Source organism: Castor canadensis, chromosome 9 (assembly GCF_047511655.1).
Source record: "Castor canadensis chromosome 9, mCasCan1.hap1v2, whole genome shotgun sequence".
Lineage (NCBI taxonomy): Eukaryota > Metazoa > Chordata > Mammalia > Rodentia > Castoridae > Castor > Castor canadensis.
In genome coordinates, this window is record NC_133394.1 from 121,158,532 (window position 1) to 121,182,507 (window position 23,976).

Consider the following 23,976-nt stretch of genomic DNA (forward strand, 5'->3'; position numbering starts at 1 on the left):
AGTTTTATCCAATTGCCACACAAACAAAATGGAAAAGTGAGAGAGAAAGAACCTATTTAAAACCTTGAATATTCAAAAGCTGAGGAGTAGTCAGTCTTCAAAAAGCCTCAGATTTCAGAAATCAGCAGCTAGTACTGAAACATTTAGTGAGGATGACTGTCCCTGTGAGATGGATAAAGAGCTGTGTCTCTTCCCAGGAGGGAGATGTCACTGGCCTAAGTTATTCCACAGCATGAGGTAGCAACAGTGGCCCTTACAGCACAGGAGTGGTAACTCTGGCTCACAAGACATCTGAAGGCTCTATCACCTTCAGTCCACACCTTCATTGCAGCACTGGGTGACAGAAAGACAGGGCTCAAGGGGAAACAGAAATTAAGACGTCTTGAATTTAATAAATGCGATGTAAAATCACAGAAAAATGAGATTTAACTAGAGTTGTCATCATTACCGAATTTTAAATTTTGTGAAAAGGAAGCAGTGTCTCCAATCCAATGCCACCAAGAGACAAGACAACTGACACAGATAGCCTTTCCCCCTAGATCTGGCATTAAGTTTTTTTTTTTTTTTTGCTCGGCAGGCACTGTACCACTTGAGCCACTCTACCAGCCCTGGCATTAGTTTCTTGATAGCAGAGCCCTCCCAGCCAAGTTTCAATGGAAAGTCAACTCTAGCGATAGACTGCTTAGCATCCTGGAGGTGTTGATAACTTTGTTAAGAGTCATTTCAGTGCAATGGTGGGATGAAAGCCCAGTTGGACTGGGTTCAGGGTAGAAGAGGTGGGATAATGAAGGTAAATTTTCTATTTTTGTCCCAATATTAATCCTTTCTAAGAGGGAGAAAAATATATTATTTTAGCACATGTATCTGTAAAACTCAGTAAAGCTGGTAATGAAAAAATGAGGCACTTTAATCAAATTATACGTATGTTCCTTCATTATGAAGGGATTAGGTCCTGATAAAACCCACCGCAAATTAAAATATTATAAACTGAAAATGTATTTACTACATCTAACCTTCCAAACATTGTAAGCTTAGCCCAACCAACCGTGAATGTATTCAGAATACTTAGATTAGCCTTCAGTTGAACAAAATCATCTAACACACAGTCTGTTTTATAACGAAGTGTTGAATATCTCATATATTTTACTGAATACTGTACTGAAAGTGAAAAACAGCATGGTCATAAGGGTATGCTTCCACACCATCAAAAAAGTCAATAACTGCAAACTGAACCATTAGGTGTACGTCTGTACATCTAATTTCCTATGTAGTGCTAGGCAAGATCAAAAGCTGAGGAGTGAGGAGTGAAGAGTGAGACTGTAGGAAGTTTGGGAAAAGAGGAAAAGGTATGCTCTCTAGTTATTTTACCCAGTGAAAGAATGACTGTATTGTGGAAACTTAGCAAGACTGTCAAATAATATTGAGTATCCACAGCCTTTGTAGAGTCAAATGATAAGGAACAATCAAACCAGCTGTGTAATTTTCTCTTCCAAGGGCTGAGCTTCTGGGGCAAAAAAAAGGAGAGCTGGCAGAACATTTAACCAGAGTTAGGAGAAAGAGTGAGAACAAAGGACATTAAAGCTATATTTGAGGGACATAAACTCTTGCTAAAACCTAAGAAAATAAAGTCTTTTGTCTATATCTGCATGATTAGGAAGCCTAGGAAACTTATATCCCAATTCTGTTTTTTAACTTCAAGAAAACCAAACAGAAACAAATAGACAATAATTCCATTAATTACAATGTGCTCAAAATCTTGAATGACTACCACAAACATGACAGAATTTCACAATGGATTGATACTAGGATTTTGTTGTGTAAACTTAAACACATATTATTAGAAAGATAGCCTTACCTTGGTGTTTCCCAAGAAGTCTCTATATTCTTTTAATATCTTTTGGTTTCTAAACAGCCCTATAGGAATTAGAAAATAAATTTAGGTCATACGTATTACTGATACATATCATTGACAGACAGTTTAGATGAACAAAACTACTTTTTTTGGTGGGGGGAGGGATGGGGACAGGACACTGGAGTTTCAACTCAGGGTCTTGTGCTTGCCATTTGAGACATGCCCCCAGGCCTTTTTTACTTTGGTTAGTTTCAGGATAGAGTCAAGTTTTTTACCCAGGGCCAGCATCAGACTGCAATCCTCCTACCTATACCTCCCACATAGCTGGAATTACAGACACGATACATCCTGCCCAGTTAATTTGTTGAGATGGTGTCTCACTAACTTTGTACCTGGTCTGGGCCTTGAACCATAATTCTCCTAATCTCCACCACCCAGGTAGCTGGGATTATAGGTACCTGCCACTGGCTCCTAGCATTAATTACTCTTTCAAAACCACAAAAACAAATAATGAAAACATTAAAACAGCACTGGCAAACATTTTTTTGTAAAGGGCTAGACAGCAAATAGTTTATGCAATGAAGGCCAAGAGGCAATATAAAGGAAGATACTTAGATAATAAGAGAAAACAAATATCCATAAATATTTCTGATGAAATTTAAAATATAATAAAAACATGTGAGTATAATTCTTTGTAACTCAAGGCCTGCTACTAAGCTGGGGGATACAGGGGCTTGAGATAATATTCACTTCACTGGAGCTCAAAGTTAATATGTCTTTCATTTCCTCAAAATCAAAACTGATTACAACTGGCATTTGTTAATGATGAGATTTTACATCTTTCATATTTGACTATCCCTTCTCTTATAGATAGGTACTACCAAATACCAGGAATTAGTATTCTAGTGAGTGTCTAGTACTCTCATGAGTGTAAGATTTTATTTAACTTTTTTTAACACACAATCACCAACTGTCCAACTACCAAAAACTTAAGCTTCCAAAATCTCTTGATATAGATTCTGCATGAAGAGCCAGGAGTTGTTCTACATGAGCCACTCAGGACAGAAATCCTTTTTAGAGCATATGGCTTTAAATGAATATATTCTTTACATTAAAAGCATTTGTAGAAATTTATTAAACTCTTCTTTGGTATATGCCCTTTAACAAGTCATAATACAACATGTGAATAATTTCTAATTAAAGGTTTGTGGATGCTCCTCAATGCACAATTCAACAGGTTGTGAAATATGGGAATTTTCTCTGCACTTTTAACTAGGTCTGAAAAACACTTCTGGAACTACAGGCTGGGCTTAGAAAATGGAACTACTGCAGAATTCTTCTGTTTTTAACAATGTAGGAAGGGCATAAATCACAATGGCCTTACTTGTGGTTCAAACGATGAATCAGAATAAGCTTTACATTTAAGTACTATTTTGCCTTACAATTTTACACTGAATGCATTAAGATAAACCCAGTTCGAAGCACCATTTAATTTTCAAAACCACTCAGTATTTGATAACAGTGACTGATCAGGGTTTCTTATTTAGAAAAAAATCCAATCTTGGATATTTAAATTTTGAACTAAAAACTGCAATTAATCTGTTAAGCCATTGGAATGCTTTGTAGTAGGTAAGTCAGAATAAGTGGTTTCTATTTCTGACAAAAACTTCACAGAATAGTAAAAATTGTTAAGCCTACAAGACTGAATAGTTCACTGTTGACCCTCCTGATTCACTAACAAATGACAGATTCAGGTTCTGACTAATGACAACTATATTATGCAAAGTATCTACTGATAAGTCTTGAAACATCTTTACCTTTGCACAACCTTGTAAATCTATCCAACTAAGGCCTTTTCTGTTCCACACAGAAAAATATTTTTACCAATATCAGCTATGCACATTTTAGCAGACTCTACTGAATTGGTATTTTCGTATCTTCTTTGAAAATAATGACAGCCTGTGGTCCCCATAGTAAGTCTTCAGTTGTACTGACTTAGCACTGACTCCTCAAGCAATAAGGACTAAGTAGTATCTGTGTGTCTGCCAACTCATCAGGAGCCACAGAAACTTATCAAAATCACTTACTTGCCTTGTCTTTAGCTGACTATTGATGTCATTGGTAATGTCCTCAACTCTTCAACAAACTGGTGTTATTTAAAAACTGTTAGTCCTGACCATATTTCTTCAACTGGCCTAATTAAACATGATTTAATTAACTCCCATTATAAAACAGCTTTCTTGGCAAACAAATGAGCCACTAAGAGACTGAAACTTGTTGCAGCCTCCATTTTTTTACTTTTGGGAAGAAATTATACCATGATGGTATTCCATTTAAGATATTTAATATTTATGTGAGTTGGGATTACTGTAATGAGTGATCAGTTTTACATATATTGCATTATTTTAAGTCAGCTTTAGTCTCATTGCATAGTAAATGCAGTGCTTTGCCATCTAATTAAAAACAAAATACTGAGGCTAGCTCAGGGCATAAGTTAGCAAAACCTTATCTCAACTAAGATACCATGTATGATAGTTAACTTCTTTATCCCCAGCTACACAGAAGGCATAGGTAGAATGATTATAGTCTGAGGCCAGTCCTAGGACAAAATGATAAACCCTATCTGAAAAATAACTAAAACAAAAGGACTGGAGAAATGGTTTAAGTGGTAGAGTGTCTGCCTAGTGAGCATGAGTCCAAACATCAGTTTCACCAAAAGAATTAAAATAAATTAAAAAACCCATGCTCAGCTGTGACTTATATGATACTACTCTTCTAATTGACAAGGTAGGTATGCACTATTTAAAAAAATTAGAACTGTGTTACTACATTTTGTGTGCACTGAGCAAGAGTATAGACAGGAGCACCACACACAGCCTCTCACTCAGCAAAGTGAGAGTGGAGCTACTCACTCTGCTGATGGTAGTACAAAGGCAGCAACAGACAATATGTAAACAAATGTTTATACGTGCATTCTGAAATTTAAAGTTCATTAATTTTCATGTGTCATGAAATACTCTTTAGTTTTTTGTCAGTTATTAAAAATCTAAAATTCCTTACATGTAGATTATCCAAGATAGGCAGCAGACAAGATTTGCTCAATAGACCATAATTTTCTAGTGCTGCTGGCTAATGAAGACAGATTCCACAGCATCAACAAAAGTTTAGGAAGAGTCAAAGACATAGATTTTTATAAGCTATTCAGAAAGCCTCCTCTTATAAAATTGATTAATCTAATATTTAAAACTATAAACTAAACCCCACAGGATTGGTAAGTACTTTCAGAATTAGACTTGACAAAAATGAGTAACATTTGGACACTGACTCTAATATAGAAAACCAAAAGATCCTTTATGTCCTCTTTAGTAAAAGGAACTTAAACCAAAAATAGTTCCTCATTCACCATAAACAGTTGGCTTCATCCCAGGGATGCAGGGATGGTTCAATATACACAAATCATTAAGTGTAATACAGCATATGAACAGAAGCAAAAACAAAAACCACCTGATCATCTCAAAAATGCAAAAAAAAAAAAACCCTCGATAAAATTCAACACCATTTTGTGATAAAAGCTGTGATAAAACTAGGAATAGAAGGAATGTATCTCAACATAATAAAGGCTATATATGACAAACCTATAGCCAACATCACACTTAATGGGGAAAAACTGAAACCATTTTCCCTAAAGTCAGGAATGAGACCATGGTGCCCACTCTTTCCACTCCTATTCAACATAGTCTTGGAATTCCTAGCCAGAGCAGTAAGGCATGAAGGAGAAATAAAAGGAATAAAGTTGAATTATCCCTATTCGCAGATGACATGATCTCATAACTAAAAGACCTAAAAAAAAAAAAAAAAAAAAAAAACTCCTCTAGACACCATAAACAGCTACAGCAAGGTGGCAGGATACAAAATCAGTTTACAAAAATCAGTACCATTCTACACACCAACAATGAGCAGATTGAGAACAAATATAGGAAGACAATTCCATTTACAATAGCCTCAAAAAAAGTCAAATATCTAGGAGTAAACTTAACAAAGGATGTGAATGACCTCTATAAGGAGAACTACAAACCACTGAAGGAAGAGATCGAGGAAGATTACAGAAGGTGGAAAGATCTCCCATGCTCATGGATTGGTAGAATCAACATAGTAAAAATGGCTATACTACCAAAAACAATCTAAATGTTCAATGCAATTCCCATCAAAATCCCAATGACATTCATCACAGAGATTGAAAAATCAACTGTAAAGTTCATTTGGAAATGCAAAAGACTGCAAACAGCCAAGGCTATTTAAGCAAAAAGAGCAATGCTGTAGGTATCACAATACCTGTCTTCAAACTATACAACAGAGCCAAGCAATAAAAACAGCATGGTACTGGCACAAAAACATATATGAAAATCAGAATATATGAAGAACAGAACAGAGGTCCTAGATATGAATCCACATAGCTACAATGACCCAATTTTTCACAAAGATGCCAAAAACATACAATGGAGAAAAGACAGCCTCTTCAACAAATGCTGCTGGGAAAACTGGTATCTGCCTGCAGAAAACTGAAAGTAGATCCATGTTTGTCACCCTGTACAAGTATCAACTCAAAGTGGATTAAGGACCTTAATATCAGGCCTGAAACCTTGAAGCAAGTACAGGAAAAAGCAGGGAATTGTCTGAAAGCAATAGGCATAGTCAAGGACTTCCTCAGAGGAAGAACTCAAGCAGCTCAACAACTAAGAGAAAGATTGGACAAATGGGATTACAAGAAATTAAATAGCTTCTGCACAACAAAAGAAATGGTCTCTACATTGAAAAGGTCACCTACAGAATGGGAGAAAACCTTTGATATACATCAGACAAGGGACTGATAACCACAGTATACCAGGAGCTCAAAAAACTAAACTCCCCCAATGACCCAATAAAGAAACTGGCAACTGAACTGAAAAGAACTTTCTCAAAGGAAGAAGTACAAATGGCCAAAAAACACAAGAAAAAATGCTCACCATCCTTGGCCATAAAGGAAATGCAAATCAAAACCACACTAAGATTCTACCTCACTCCCTATTAGAATAGTCAAGAACACTAACAACAACAAATATTGGTGAGGATGTGGGGAAAGAGGAACCCTCATACACTGTTGGTAGGAATGTAAGCAAGTATAATCACTATTGAAAACAATATGAAGGCTCCTTAAAAAATTAGAAATAGGTCTGCCATACAACTCAGGAATATCACTCCTTAGTGATATACCCCCAGGAATGTGACTCAGGTTAAAACAGAGGCACCTGTACACCCATGTTTATTGCAGCACTACTCACAACAGCCAAGTTATGGAAACAGCCAACATGCCCCACTACTGACAAATGGATTAAGAAAATGTGGTATTTATACACAATGAATTTTACTCAGCCACAAAGAAGAATGGAGAACATCATTTTAAGTGAAATTAGCCAGGCTCAGAAAGCCAAAAGCCTCATGTTCTCCCTCATATGTGGTCTGTAGACCTAAAACAAATGCAGCACTATTTTGGGACATGGGTCACGTTAAGCAGAGGCTGTGCAAGGAAGGAACAGGGCAAGGGAAGGAAACCAAAAATCTTGAATGAGGTTGATGTGCTCACTGTACAGGAATGAAGATAGAAAGTTAACTTGTCTGGTGCCACCAGGGGATGTGGAATAGGGAGGAGTGAAGAGGACTGGAAGAGGTGAATCAATTGGAGCTGTAATATACATATGCATGGGAACACACAAAAAATCTCTCTGTGTAAGCTATCTTTATCACACTAGCAAAATGTCATGTTTCTCCTTTTAACTATTATGATTTTTTTACACAATCAGAGAACAGGAGGGCAGAACAAGTTGTGTGGGGGAGGCAGGGGTGGGGAGAGGGGGAGGTGGCAGTGACAGGGGTGGGAGGATGAATATGGTGTAAACAATGTATACAGATGTATGTAAATGCAAAAATGATACCTGTTGAAACTGTTCCAGAAATGGGGGGTTGGGGGGGAAGAACAGTGGAGGGGAGGAATTCAAGTATGATATATTTGATACACTGTAAGAAAATTTGTAAATGCTGTAATGCACCCACATCCAGCACAACAATAAGAAAAAAAGAATAGACGGGCATTTATTTTATGTTAGAAGAACTAAAATGGCAGAATATGGTGAAGGAACCATAAGACAAGGTCAAAGGAAGAAATATGTATCACTAAAATTAGACAATTAAGAAAACAGTAAGAGTGCCTGCTTTGCAAGCATGAAGCCCTGAATTCAAGTTCCACCAAAAAAGTTTGAAAAAAGAAAACAAAAGTTAAAGGTTTTTAACTTCTCAAACTCTAATTAAGTCCAACACTTAGTAAAATTAATGTCACTAAGGAATATGAACACAAGAAAAGAAAATGAAAAAGGGAATCACAACAATGAGGTTCTTCTGATAAACCCAAGGAAGCTCTGTCACATCCATTAATCAGCCAATAGGTTCAAAATAAAGTAAACCTGACTGAGAAAGAGGTGAAGGTGAATTCTGCCACATTACTATGTAAGCTCCCCAGAGTATACAACTGCTGCGGAAATACTCGAATTCCCCAGTGTAATGTGCCCTATTAAAATAAGATTTGATCATACTGTACATTAGCACCTATATTACCTAAGAAGAAGCCCATTAACTGAAATGTAGCAAAAGTTCTGATGCTACCTGATCCCAAAAATGTATTTCTTCCACTAAAAAATATTTCACTTCTGTGAATTTAAAGTGAAGTTCCCCTCTTCCCTCCCAGTACTGGAGGTTGAACTCAGGGCCTTATGCTTTCCTTGCTACTCAAGCACTCTACCACTTGAGTCACTCCATCAACTCTTTTGTTCCTGTGTGTGCTGGCTATTTTTAAGATGGGGTAATGCTTTTTGGTCAGGATAACCTCAAACCATGGTCCTTCTGATATGTGCCTCCTGAATAGTTAGGATTATAGATGTGAGCCACTGACGTCTAACTCTCATATTTTTTTATTAGCATACATTAATTGTATGAAGGTATTTCAATAAAAGCAGAAAACACATTTTGATCAGATTCACCCCCCACTATTCTTTCCTAGTCCCCTCACTCTCTCCTTTTTAAAAAAAGTTATAAGTGGATTTCATTAAGCTATAGTCATAGTATTTATCTGTGGATAAAGATAGTCAACAACTATTTACTTCTTCTGATAGGACAAAACTCTCAGATACTAGGACTGACTGACTCCATCATACTTTTCAAAATGCCAAACTTGAAAGACTGGGATATTGGAAGGAAATCTACACAGATTCAATACATAGTTAAGTGAATATACATATTCCAGACCACAAGGATCTCAAATATGTTCCTACTGACTAGATTGGCTGGAAATAGACAATGTTTTCAACTTTGTCAAGAAAAGTAATCAGCAGCAGGTCACTTGCTTTCTTTGAGAGAATAAAGCTCTTAGGAATATCTTAGACCTTCAACTAATGGGCAACCGAGAGGATTATTAAGACTGACAAGTTACTGTAAGCAGTGGGTAACTTTCCTGAAACAGTTCAGCCATCACCATCACATGAACTAAGACAAACACCCTGACCTTTCAGAGCAATCTACTGAAATATTTACATTTCTAGGACTAGTGTCAGAGTAATCCACTAAGGTCAAGGTAAGTGAGGGATAAACAAGAAACATGTTGGTAACTATAAAGCCAGGTGATAAGTACTTGAAGGGTTATTACACTTTTCTCTGTACTACTGAAAGTTTGAAATCTCCCCACTAAAAAGGGGGTTAGACGAAACAAAAATTGAAGAAAATGCTGGAACAATTTAGGATATATAGAAACGAAGTGTTAAAATCCACCAAAACACACTAAAATTAATTTTTAAAAACACATGATCAAATGAACAAAAAATATAAAAAGTATTACAGAACAAGTAGGAAAAACCAGCAATCATACTAAAAGATAATCAACCTCCGTAGTAATCAGAGAAATTCAAAATTTAAAAAGTACTATCTGTTGCTGATCAAATACACAAAAACTTGGAACATTACTATATCCAGCATTGGAAGGGGTATAAAGAAATACCTACCCTCATATACTGTCAGAGTAGATATAAATTGTTACCATATTCCCTTTGGAGAGTAATTCTTTAGGACCTACCAAATTTTAAAATGTAGAAATTTGACCCGAAATTTCTACCATTAACACTCTTTCCTACATAAATATTCACAATAATCTCATGTTAAAAAGAAGAAAAAGGGAGGAGATCCAAGATGGCGACTAGAGGGAGGCAGTAGCTAGCATGTGTTCCTTAAAATAAAAATCTTGCCGAGATGCTGGAGACACACCTGGCAGGAAAAACCACCAAGAAGAGGCAAAACGCCGACACCTCCGCACCTCCAGCCGACACATAGCTTCCCTGAGCCACGATATACAGAGAAAACAGAAGGGCTCCTAACCTGGTTGGGAGACTGCATACCAACAGGTGAGCAAATAAGCAGCACGGGGTACACCTACAGCCACCCCTGGGATAAATCAGCATAGCCCCCTGGACAGACTGACCCCTGCCCCACAAAAAAAACAAAACAACAAAAAAAAAAAACTGAATAATTAACAACTGAAAAAAGACATGTAGCAAAGAAGGCTGGGTGCCCTGAGCTCCAGAGAGTAGGAGAGGGACAGTTCCCCAGGCTGTAATAAACTAGTCTGTAAATAAACAAGTCTTCGGGAGAAGGCGGGGTTAGCGGCCCCACCCAGAGACCTTGGAGAGGGGAAGGCTTCCAACATTGGTTGACCTGTGGCAAGCTCTGCTAGAGAATGGGGGATGGGCACTTCCCCATGTGAACTCTAAATAAACAAGGCCTGCAACTGTAAGTAGGAGAAAAAAGAAGGGGTAGGCATCCAGGCGAATTCTAAATAAACAAAGCCGGCTGGATTAGGTGAGTGTGACTGCTCAGCCCTGCAAACTGCAATAAATAAAGCCTGCAGCTACAGTCAGCTGACAGTAAGTGGCAGGTGAGCCACAGCCTCAAGCAGACCAGTTAGAGGCTCACAAAGCTGTCTCCAGACCCAACCACCAGACAAGACAACCACACTACTACCGATTAAATACCAACACCAGGACTGGATGCTGAAGGAGCAACACCACAACTGCTAAGACTAAAAATGAACTGAGAAAGAATACATGAAAACAATTCCATTTAAAATAGCATCAAAAAAAAAAAAAAATCAAATACCTAGGAGTAAACTTAACAAAGGATGTGAATGACCTCTACAAGAAAAACTATAAACCCCTGAAGAAAGAGATTGAGGAAAACTATAGAAAGTGGAGAGATCTCCCATGCTCATGGATTGGTAGAATCAACATAGTAAAAATGTCTATACTCCCTAAAGTAATCTACATGTTTAATGCAATTCCCATGAAAATCCCAATGTCATTCATCAAAGAGATTGAAAAATCTACCCTAAAATTCATTTGGAAACACAGGAGGCCACGAATAGCCAAGGCAATACTCAGCAAAAAGAACAATGCTGGAGGTATCACAATACCTGACTTCAAACTATATCACAAAGCAAAAGCAATAAAAACAGCATGGTACTGGCACAAAAACAGACATGAAGACCAGTGGAACAGAACAGAGGACCCAGAAATGAATCCACACAACTATACCCACCTTATTTTTGACAAAGGCCCTAAAAATATAAAATGGAAAAAAGATAGCCTCTTGAACAAAAACTGTGGGGAAAACTGATTAGCAGTCTGCAAAAAACTGAAACTAGGTCCATGTTTATCACCCTGCACTAGTATTAACTCAAAATGGATCAAGGACTTAATATCAGACCCCAAACTCTAAAGTTGGTACAGGAAAGAGTAGAAAACACTTTGGAAGCAACAGGTATAGGTAAGGACTTCCTCAATAGAACCCCTGCAGCTCAGCAACTAAGAGAAAGTATAGACAAATGGGATTTCATAAAACTAAAAAGCTTCTGTTCTAAACTGAAGAGACCACCCACAGAGCAGGAGAAAATATTTGCCAGCTACACATCAGACAAAGGACTGATAACCAGAATATACAGGGAACTCCAAAAACTAAACTCCCCCAAAATTAATGAACCAATAAAGAAATGGGCAAGTGAACTAAACAGAACTTTCTCAAAAGAAGAAATTCAAATGGCCAAAAAACACATGAAAAAATGCTCACCATCTCTAGCAATAAAGGAAATGCAAATCAAAACCACACTCAGATTCCACCTCACCCCTGTTAGAATAGCCATCATTAGAAACACCACCAACAACAGGTGTTGGCAAGGATATGGGGAAAAAGGAACCCTTATACACTGCTGGTAGGAATGCAAACTAGTACAACCACTCTGGAAAAAAAATTTGGAGGCTTCTTAAAAATCTAAACATTGATCTACCATTTGATCCAGCAATACCACTCTTGGGGATATACCCAAAACAGTGCGATACAGGTTACTCCAGAGGAACCTGCACACCCATGTTTATTGCAACACTATTCACAATAGCCAAGTTATGGAAACAGCCAAGATGACCCACTACTGATGAATGGATTAAGAAAATGTGGTATCTATACACAATGGAATTTTATGCAGCCATGAAGAAGAATGAAATCTTATCATTTGCAAGTAAATGGATGGAACTGGAGAATATCATCCTGAGTGAGGTTAGCCAGGCCCAGAAGACCAAAAATTGTATGTTCTCCCTCATATGTAGACTTTAGATTAAGGGTAAACACAACAAGGGGATTGGACTTTGATCACATGATTAAGCGAGAACACACAAGGGTGGTATGAAGATAGATAAGAAACCCAAAAAACAAGAAAGCATTTGATGTCCCCAATGCAAAGGAACTAATGCAGAAACTTTAAAGCAACAGAGGCCAATAGGAGAAGGGGACCAGGAACTAGAGAAAAGGCTAGTTCAAGAAGAATCAATTTAGAATGTAACACATATGTACAGGAAAGCAATGTGAGAAATTTCCCTGTATAGCTATCCTTATCTCAACTAGCAAAAACCCTTGGTCCTCCTTACTAATGTTTATACTCTCTCTTCAACAACATTAGAGATAAGGGCAAAAGAGTCTCTGCTTGGAAGTTGGGGAAGGAGAGGGAGAGGGAGAGGGAGGGGAAGGGGGGAGGGGCAGAGGAAAGGGTGGGGGCAGGGGGAAGGGAGGGGGCAGGGAGAAAGGGGGAGAAATGACCCAAACATGATATGCACATATGCATAAAAGAAATTTAAACAAAATTGTAAAAAAAAAAAGAAGAAGAAAAAGTATGAGGATATCCATTAATGTGTTCTTTGTAATAGTTAACAACTGCGAACATAAATTTTACTACATCTGTACAATGGAATACCATTCAGCTTTTAAAATGAGGTACAGGTAGATTTCTATATACAGGTAGGAAAAATTGTTATGATTACAATAGTATTTATAAAGAGCAAGATACACAAACGTACTCATAGTATCATTCCATTTATATTTAGGTGAAAAGAATGTGCTTCTAAGTTTAAAAGTGCACTGGAAATATTCTGAAAGGATATACACCAAACTGAACAGTTACCTCTATGAAAAAAAAAAAAAGAGTATTACAGAAAATGAAAGGAGACTTTTTATTTATTGTATTTGTTCTGTTGTGTTTGGAAACAGGGTCACACTATGTAGCCAGGCTGACATAGAATTTGCTAAATTATGTAGGTCAAACTCATGATCCTTCTGCCTCAGACTCCTGAGTGCTGGAATTACATGTATGTGTGACAACTCCCAACTCTGTATGTCTGTGTTTTTAAAATTATAAATATGCATGACACTTTTGTCACTAATACACTTACATAATTCAAATAATTTCTAAAACATATTTTACATTATCCTAGATGTAAACTCCACAACTAGGTTAAGTTCCCCGAGAGACTTATTTTCATCCATATTTCAATCACCAAGGACCACTGCTTCTTCACAGAATTTTGATAAATATCCACAGAATGAATTCAGGTGGCAGTTGAATTAGTACACTTTCCTGTAAGAAAGAAGTCACTGCCTATTCTATCACTATTCTAATGACTACAATCATTAAATGAGATTATAAATTTTAACAGTTATGTCTTACCAAACCTTACTGTGGCTTTTCTCTTCTATTATCATTCTTTAAAGGCTCCATGATAGGAGCTGGGCAATGACACCAGCCTGAAATCCCAGCAATCAAAAGGCAGAGGCAGGAGGATAGACAGTTCAAGGTCAGCATAAGCTAGGTAGAGAGACCCTGCCTCAAAAAAGAAAAACAAAGGGCTGGGGAGGTAGATAGATAGTAAAGCAATTGCCTAGCAGGAGCAAGGCCCTGAGTTTAATCCGTAGCACTGCAAGGAAAAAAAAAAAAAAGAAGAAAGAAAGAAAGAAAATTAAAGTTATCAAGGAAAGAAGCAAGCAAACAAAATAGATCCTGTTTTTAATTAAATCCCCAAATGAAAACTGGTATTTGCTGGAACCAACAGAGTCTAACCATGGGGTATGCAAGCAGCAGAGAATACAGTTATCTATTACATGTTACTTTGAAATTCACTCAGCTTTAAGGTGAATACTTACGTTCTCTGTATTCTATTTCTGCTTCCTTCCGTAGTTTTTTCTCTCTGGCCAGAGCTTCGGAGCTTCCCCAAACTTCCAAAGATCTGTTCATATACACATGGTCACCACCAATGAACAATTTTAATGACTTTATTATATTTAAATGATATAAATGAACTATTTGAGAATCTTACAACAAAGCATAAGGTCCTTTCAGAAGGTACAAAGGAACTTTTCTAAATTAAATCTAAACAATAAGAGTAAACTCAACAGCAAATTCTCTTAAAAATTATGAAATATATTGTTACCTATACATACTAGTACAGATAAACAAACTTGCAAATACAAAAGTATTCTGTTTCTTTAAAAAGGTCATTTTCAAGATTCTGAATCTGTTGAAAAATGTGTTTTGTTATTTTTAATGGGACTGAGGTTTGAACTCAGGGCTTCACCCTTACAAAGCAGGTACTCCACTGCTTGTGCCACACCTCTTGTACATTTTGCTCTGATTATTTTGGAGATAGGGGTCTCACAAACTATTTTCCCAGGCTGGCCTCAAACTTCAATCCTCCAGACCTCAGCTTCCCAGGTAGCTAAGATTATAGGCGTGAGCCATCAGCACCTAGCAAATAATGTGTTCTTATTAATCCTAGATTTGGCTTGCACTTGAACTTACTTTGCCTCCACATCTGATCTCAAGTATACAGTAAAGGACTCTGTATCTTCATGGGGACTTCGCCGTCTAATTTTTCGAAGTTGTTCTAGGTCACTGCAGAAAGAAGCATGTTGAATTTATTCAAAGGGCATATAGTTTACAGATTAAAAAGACTGCTAAGGGTAGATAAAAACAACTACATTAATCTTATCTTAAAATAATTTATTTGTACAACTCTTAAAGATCAGTTTAAAGATGACAGTTTTTAACACAAAAAGAATGGTCTGGAGACAGTAAAAAAATTATTTTTGATGCTGAATACAGACGCCAAAATAGTATGCAGAGATTCAATTCACTCATTGGTGCTGTGTTTTCTCGGCTACGGTCATACCACTGCTACCTTAAATGCATGAAAAAAAGTCAAAAGTAGAAACAATATTTAGAGTATCACCCTTCTCTTTAAGAGTTTAAACTAAAAATATACACATAAAGATATTTGTTTATATTTAAGTATTAAATGGTAATATCCATTCAAAGGTATCAAGTCATAAAGGTTATATGTCAATTACATGCTATTTACTTATTTTCCTTTCTCTTAAATTCTGAAAGGGTTATATATCTATCAAGTCATTGCTAAATAAATATTTTATATATTTTTTATTGTGCTGGGTGGAGGTACATTGTGGGATTTACAAAAGTTCTTACAATGTATCAAATATATCCTACTTTAATTCACTCCCCTCCATCATTCAACTTTATCATCATTCAACTTTATCCACCTCTCTCCCCATTACTGGAGTAGTTTCAAAAAGTATCATTTTTCTATTTACATACATGGGTACACAGTACACCATATTTACCCTCCTACACCCTTTCTCTGACACCTCTCCCCTCCCACTGGTACTAATATCCCCCCACATCCCACCCCTAGGGCAGGACCTGTCTCACCCTCCTGTTCTCCGATTTTGTAGAGGAACAAAAGAAAAAACTTGACATTTTTTGTTTAAGGGAGTTTCCTTGTGACATTTCCATGTATATATCTATTTTAACCTGAATTGGTTCATCTCTATTTTTCTTCATTCTACATTAGTACCTTTCTTATAGTGGTTTCAACTGGTTTTAAAATTCTACTTCATTCTTCTATAGAGAGTACATCAACCATATTCACTTTCTTAATTTCCTTCTTTTATTCTCCCTCTCTCATATGATTTCCCTTTAGTGTAACCTGTTTTTCATAATTGCTGTATTTATATAAGGTCTATATTCCACATATGAAAGAAAATAGGCAGGCTTTGGCTTTCTATGCCTGGTAAATTCACTTAAGACGATGTTTTCCAGCTCCATCCATTTACTTGCAAATGACAAAATTTCTTTCTTCTTTGTGGCTGAATAAAATTCCACTGTATATACATTTTCTTAATCCATTCATGAGTAGTGGGGCATCTTGGCTGTTTCCACAGCTTAGCTATTGTGACTAATGCTGCAATAAACATGGGTGTGCAGGTGCCTTTGTTGTAACCTGACTCACATTCCTTTGGGTGTATCCCTAGGAAAGGTATTGCTGGGTCATATGGCAGTTCTGTTTTTAGATTTTTGAGGAGCTTCCATACTTTTTTCCATAGTGGTTGTACCAATTTACATTCCTACCAGCAGTGTATAAGGATTCCTTTTTCCCCAACATCCTCACCAACATTTGTTGTTTGTGTTCTTGATGATTGTCATTCTTACAGAAGTAAGGTGGTTTTGATTTGCATTTCCCTTTATGGCCAGGGATGGTGAGCATTTTTTCATGTATTTTTTGGCCATTTGAACTTCTTCCTTTGGAAAGACTCTGTTCAGTTCATTTTCTCATCTCTTCATTGAGACATTGATTTTGGGGGAATTTAGTTTTTTGAGTTCCCTGTATATTCTGGTTATCAGTTCCTTGTCTGATGTATAGCTAAGAAAGATTTTTCTCCCATTCTATGGGCAGCCCCTTCAACTTAGAAACCATTTCCTTTGTTGTGCAGAAGCTTTTTAATTTCATGTAGTCCAATTTGTCAAACCTTTCCCATAGTTGCTGAGACATATGAGTTCTATTTAGGAATCATTGCCTATACCTCTTAGTTCCAGTGTATTCCCTGTTCTTTTCTGTACTAGCTTCAAAGCTTCAGGTCTTAATATTAAGGTCCTTAATCCACTTTGTGTTGATACTTGTACAGAGTGAAAGACATGGATCTAGTTTCAGTTTTCTGCAGGCAGATATCCAGTATTCCCAGCAAATATTTTACATTTAATCATTTGTCTTCCTAGAGAAATTTTATAACAGCAATGAAAAGACCTATAAAGTCAGTGACTATGGAATGTCCTTAAATTCTAGAAATTAAACTCAAATTTTTAAAAAATCAACAACATTACAAGTTAGTAAAAACCTTGAGCTGTATATCAAAAGATACATATTCTAATTCACTCTCTAATTCTCTAAACAAGCTGGTCAAGTCACTTAATATTTTGTGTTATACTTCCTGGCCTTTAATATGGAGATAGCAATATCTGATCCACTTAATTTACAAAACTTGAGAACCAAATGAAATACTCTGTGGAAAATAGAACAGTTTTACACCAATGTCATAACAGTTGTTTTGTTGTAAAACTTATTGTAGAAATACTTTTTCTTGCTATTCACCATAGCAGATTTGACCATGACAGAAGGAAAAAAGAATAGATGATCTACTTTCTCTAACTGGCCCACAAAGAGGGAGAAAAGTTTAAGTCTGTGACAAATATACTTTTAATAAATATTTATGACTATAAGAAAAGTATACAAAAGATAAAGAAAAATTTATACTTAACAAACCACAGTTGGGAGTTTGAACATAAATGTAACTCTCTAAATTAAGTGTTCAAAACTGCTAGCTAAAAAAAAAAAAAAAAACACTTTAAAATGTCAACTATACAAACAATAATATTAATAATTCTTCCGTACACTACTACTATAACAACAAAACTCCTAAAATTCTGTGTGACATCTGTGTAGGAACAAGACACAATGAAACGCAATGAAAACTGTTGAACAATAACAGGGTAGGGAGAAAAGGGTAAAGAGTAGAGGGGGATCCCATTTGTCAATCTTTCTCTTAATTGCTGAGCTATCTGAGTTCTATTGAGGAAGTCATTGCCTATGTCTATTGGTTTCAGTGTATTCCTGTTCTTTCCTGCACTAGCTTCAAAGTTTCAGGTCTTATATGAGTTGATACTTGTACAGGGTAAAAGACATGCATCTATTTTCATGTCTAGAGAGCTAGACTGATTAAATTATAATACATTTCAGGTAAAATGCCAAGGCAAAACCCCACTAAACAATGAACAGACCCTTAAACAGCATTATGTTAAGGGGAGGGTAAATAAAGAGGGTAAAGGAAGGTGAATATGGTTGATGTATTTTCTATTCATGTATGAATATGGAACATTGAAACCTGTCAACGTCATTTTAGGAAGGAGAGCGGAGGCAGAGGGAGAATAATGGAGGGGATAAACCAAACTGGGGTATAATATACGTATGTATGAAAATGTTCCAACAAAATACCCTGTACAACTATCATATACTAATAAAAATCCTTTTAAAAGACAGAGAAACCTTGTCAAGGAAAAATATATATATAAATACTGGAAACTTTAATTTAAATTAAAAAAAAAGATTCTTGTGTGATACCAAGGTTTTGAAGAACTTGCTTTTATATATTTAAAAAGCTAAGAAAAATTGGAATTACTGGGGCAAAATTCAGTTTAGTAAGCTATCAATATTAACATTTTTGACTGAATAAAAATATTTCTTCAATTTAAGAAGGAGCCAGTGAAAATTTTTCTACATATGAATGGTAGCAGGCAACACATTCCAAGAAATAAATGGCTAGATTATCTACACAGAGTACACTACTACATTTTAAAAAATTACTGTACCTGGGTTTAAGGCAGAACTCATTCATTGCTCTTACTCCAGTGATGAAATTATTCTTAGTATACTTTGATCCATATTCCCTTTTCTTAAGGACAGCTTTGACTAAACCAAAAACATAGGAAAACATATAAATATATATATATAGAAAGTCTTATTTCAAGATGAATGTGTTAATACTTAAGTGGGTTCACTAATCAATTTCATAGAAAATTGATCTTCTTCCTGATGCACTAAATGGCATAAGGAAAAAAAACCAAAACCTTTTCAAGTATAGAACAGGATGGAATCAAATTTATAGTCACTTAGCTTAGTTTATCCATAACTGATGCTAAAATACCAGCCTTCTGTCTAATGGACAACTTACATAGGTATTACTGCTCTGTCTGAATCACTAAAAGTTTAAAGTTCCTTAGGGTCTAACTGAAAAAGTTTTAATAAAGAATTACAAGCTAGTTCAATGTTTATCAAACTGTGGCATAAAGCCAGCATTTTTTAAAAGGACAAAATAAAAAGTAATCAAAGAATATTGAATTTAATTAAGGTAAGTACTTTTGTGAGATTTTTTAGTAAGTTATGTATGGTAATCTTCTAGGTCATTAAAGTAGTACTTTCTTGTGGACTGAAATAAAAAAGTTTAGTCACTGGACTATTTCAAATAATGTTACAAAACTAAAGTAAACTGAGAAATAATTTTATCAATCAAAAATTACAGCAGGGCAAATCACAAATACAAATTAAAATTACAATACAGGTAAATACTGCCTTCTACTAAATTATTTTCTTATTCTCTAGTATTGAACTGTCCATAAAAAGTAAAAACTGCCAGAGACACCAAAAAACAAGATAACAGTGTTAAAATTAGTGTTAAAAATTGCACCGCACTGTTCTATGTTAATAATTATGGAGGAAGACTCTTGATAAAGATAAATAACTGAACTATCTGAAGAGCCAAGAACAAAACAACAAAAAGTCATGCTTTGTGTTTCAAATTATCACCTATTCACTTCATTTTCTATGCTGCTATCTGCTAATTCCTAGTTTACTGTTCTACTTCCAAGTTGAAAGACTACAATTAAACCTAAAATTATCCATCACTTCAGTGGCAAAAAACACTCCTACAGTAACACATTAACTATTAAAATTAAATGTGCAAATACAATTTATTAAGAATATCTTAAAAATAAAATTCAACATAAAAATCAAAATCTTATCTGAAAAAAGTCCATTATAAAATGGACTTCAGATTTCTTTCTGAATAAATTTCAGGCCTAAAAACTGCCTTATCCCAGTAACCCAAAACCAACAGTCTAAAAAAATTTCTTTAAATTTTTTCAAAAGAAATTTCTAAAAATTCCTATTGGTCTGTTTGTCCTGGTCCAGATTTTTTATGATGATGATGACTGCTAACCCAATATGGATTGTTTTTTTCCTTTGGGGGTATAGCAGAGATAGGATCTTGTTCCCTATGTAGCCCAGGCTGCCCTAGAACTTGAGATGCTCCTGCTTCAGCTTCCCGAATGCTGAGATTACAGATGTGTACCACCACACCCAGACTGAAACTGATTGTTCTTAACTGTAACTGTCTGCTATGTGTAATCTTCAAAGTTACCCTAGAAATGAGGTGTACTTTTCTCTAATCCTATAGGGGAGGAAACTAGGACTCAGAAGTCAAATAAATTGCCCAAGGTTTACTGCTAGTAAACTCAAGAACTACAAACTGAACCCAGTTTTAAGTCTGACACCAAAGCCACAGTGCTTCTGGTCACATTGAGCTAATACCTCCATGAAACAGTGACTATGGAGATAGGAACCATAGTCTACTACATAAAACAACTACCAACAGAAATTCCTCCAGTACTCAATTACTCCTAGAAAAGTCAGACAGGAATGGCCAAACTCTACCTTGCTTTGAACAAGCTGTAGCTGAAGGTTTAGGCCTCTTGTTCTTTAATCAAAGGATAAAGCAATTGGTGATTTTGCTTTTGTAGGCTTTTAAACTATTTGTGACCAAAATGAAAAACTTAAGTATAAAAAAAAAAAAATAAATTCTTATGGTCAATCTATTTAATCAAAAGCAAAATAGAACCATACCCATTCAATATAACTTTTATAAGAGGTCCACATAAACAATATATATAGTACATACACACACATGCTAGTATATAAAAAGAGGATAAAATTTATTTACCTCTTACATGTAGAGGATCTTGCTTAAGTGGAGCTCTGAGTTCTGCACCTATATTTTCTGCTGAAAGTTTATTAAAACAAGTTTACATTACAAACATGCTTTCATACAAACCTATAATTTAATATCAGCCAACATAATCTAGCAATATATAAAAATGACAATATATCACAGACCATTTTGGACCTATACTAAGAATGCAGGAGAACTTAAACAGTACAAAAACTATTTATTCCCCTCCTTAACAGATTAAGGAAAAAAACCACAGAATCACTTCAGGAACTAAAGAGTAGATATTTAATAAAATTCAATAACCATGCAAATGTAAAACCCTTAAAACTCTGGCAAAAATACATTTCATTAAAGGGTAACAACAACAAACATTGTATCATTTAAAAAATGAAAACAGTATATAGTTCTTCCACTTAAAACTTCTAGAGACATTATTCAATGAAGAAAAGATGACTATTAAGTTGTATTGAGACAACTGTACAATCTTCCATTCGCCAAAAAAATAGAAATTCCTGATAAATTACTTATTTAAATATCATTGCATTTATACACCTCATAGTAGACAACATAGAATATAATTATGGTAAAGATATTTTTTTCCTTTTCATTCTTTTTTGAGACAGGGACTCACTATGTATCTCAGACTACCTTCAAACTCACTCACTATCCTTCTGCCTCAACCTCTGGAGCGCAGGGATTACACCTATGTGCCACCATCCCCAGAAAGATTTCTTAAAATACAAACAAACACAAAGAAAAGTGGATAAATTCTGCTAAATTAAAATTCAGAACATCTGACCACCAAAGGGTCCAATAAAAACAAAGAAGACAGGAAAAATATCTGAAACATGGAAAAGATATTTCCAATGAAAAAATAAACAAAGGACTAGACAAGAATATTTAAATCCCTCCAAATCGATTAAAAAAAAGACAAAAAAAATAAGAACTTGCATAGTCAAGGAAATACAAATAACCCATAAATACTTGAAAATTATATTAATAATGATTCATTGTTAATAGAATCCAAATGAAACTACAGAATGCCACTTTACAACCACAGATTAAGAAAAATGAAAATATGACTAACATTGGCAAAGATACAGAGCAATGGAAATGCATACATGCTGGTGGAAATTTAAACAGGCACAATTACATTAGTTAAAAAAAACCAAAAAGCAAAAAACAAAAAAACCTGACATTAAAGAAAATAGTTGGGATAAGAGGCTTTTTTTCCTAGATGGCGGATTGCTGGTAGACTTCAGAACACAAAGCTCCCATAGGCCTGAAAAGTAACCTTAGGTTTGTGGCAGCAAGGATAGGTGGTCTGGCTAATTTGCTAAGAAAAAGGTCACCAGTACATAGGCACACCATATCTACAACGACCAAACTCTAAAGCCTTTTAAGGAACAAACCTGCCCCAGGTACACAGGCTCCACCAGCAACATGCCATGCCACAGGGTGCAATTTTTCTTTTCGTTCTCTTTTTTTTTTTTTTTGTAACTGAACTAGGGCAACCTCCAATCCACAAAAGACCATTTGAAGTGTTAAAAGTTGACATACAGGGCTATGAGCCCTCCAAGAACCTGTGGGCTATGGAGAAAGGGAACCAATCACTGCCCACCAACCTGAGTCCCTATGATAGCAGAGAGAGGTGCCTACAATCCATTCAGGTGAGCTTACTGCTTTCAGTCCTGGACGATACCGCATAGTCCAGTTCAGCTTGCAGGCATCTGGTTGCACCCCTCCAGGAGAAACTGAATGAAATCTCCAGCCCTGCCTGATGGGGCAGAGGTGCCATGACTCCCGGCTCAGCCTGTGCACTTCTCTATACAAAAAGAAAGAAAGAACGGGTGCAGGCTAGACAAGCCTGAGCCCAGTCTGTGGGAAATAATAACTCATTTGACCACCTCTGAGAAGCCTAGTACCAAGCTGAAACTGATTACCTTCATAGAGAAAAGCTTTTCACCAAATAGCCTGAGCTACAGCTCCCACACTTGCCCAGTGGGAAAAGCTGCCTATGTCTTTCTTCTCGGCTTCCCTCTCAACCACCTCACAGAACCCACCTAGCCAACCAAGCTGAACCTGACTGCACCCCCCAAGAGGAGCCTGTGGCTAAACAGCCTGAGTGGAGTCCCCCAAACCAGCCTAGGGGGAAGAGGGCACCACAGATTGCCACTCAAATCTATTTCTAAGGAGGGGAAGGGACCCAGAGCAACTCCCTGTCCAAAGGGATACACACAGGCTTGCAGGGTGGGGAAGGGACAACACCTGGAGTGGACACATGAGAACTGCAGACTAAAACCTGAGGACAAGAAATTAGAGGGGACCATCCAGTGTACTCATTCAGCACAGAAGGAACACACTCCTCTCCATAACAAGGAAGAAATTCAGCCTTATAAAAAAAATGGCAATCTATTTTGAAGTTTCAATTTATCTGACATTCTTTTATTCCAATTTTTTCTTCTTCCCCCACTCTCCCTATAGCTTCTTTACAAAATCAATCAACAAGGGGTTTATTTTACCACATTCTTGTATTACTCACATCCTTTCTATCCTTCTGTAATCCCTGACAATAGCACTCCTCCACAAAGACTGAACTTCACCTCTACACATATTCGGGTCTTATTAGCCTGTAGCACCCCCCGCCAACACACACACACACACACTGCTTCTGCCCCTCTCCCATTCTCCTCCTTTCTTATTTCATCTAACATTCCCATTATTTTTACTAAGTTTTAATCTTTATGCCAACAGCTTTTATTTCC

The 23,976-nt window shown here is 36.2% G+C and overlaps 1 protein-coding gene and 1 pseudogene across 1 annotated transcript in view; both read right to left on the reverse strand.

Annotated features, from left to right (window-relative positions):
- Slc30a9 (solute carrier family 30 member 9) overlaps positions 1–23,976 on the reverse strand; it is an 86,366-nt gene that overhangs the window by 38,379 nt on the left and 24,011 nt on the right. Inside the window, 5 exon segments of the mRNA XM_074042349.1 lie at positions 1,856–1,914; positions 14,444–14,526; positions 15,099–15,191; positions 19,017–19,116; positions 21,203–21,262. Of these exon segments, the coding sequence (XP_073898450.1) occupies positions 1,856–1,914; positions 14,444–14,526; positions 15,099–15,191; positions 19,017–19,116; positions 21,203–21,262 (395 nt within the window).
- On the reverse strand, positions 2,777–2,928 carry LOC141411274 (U11 spliceosomal RNA; annotated as a pseudogene).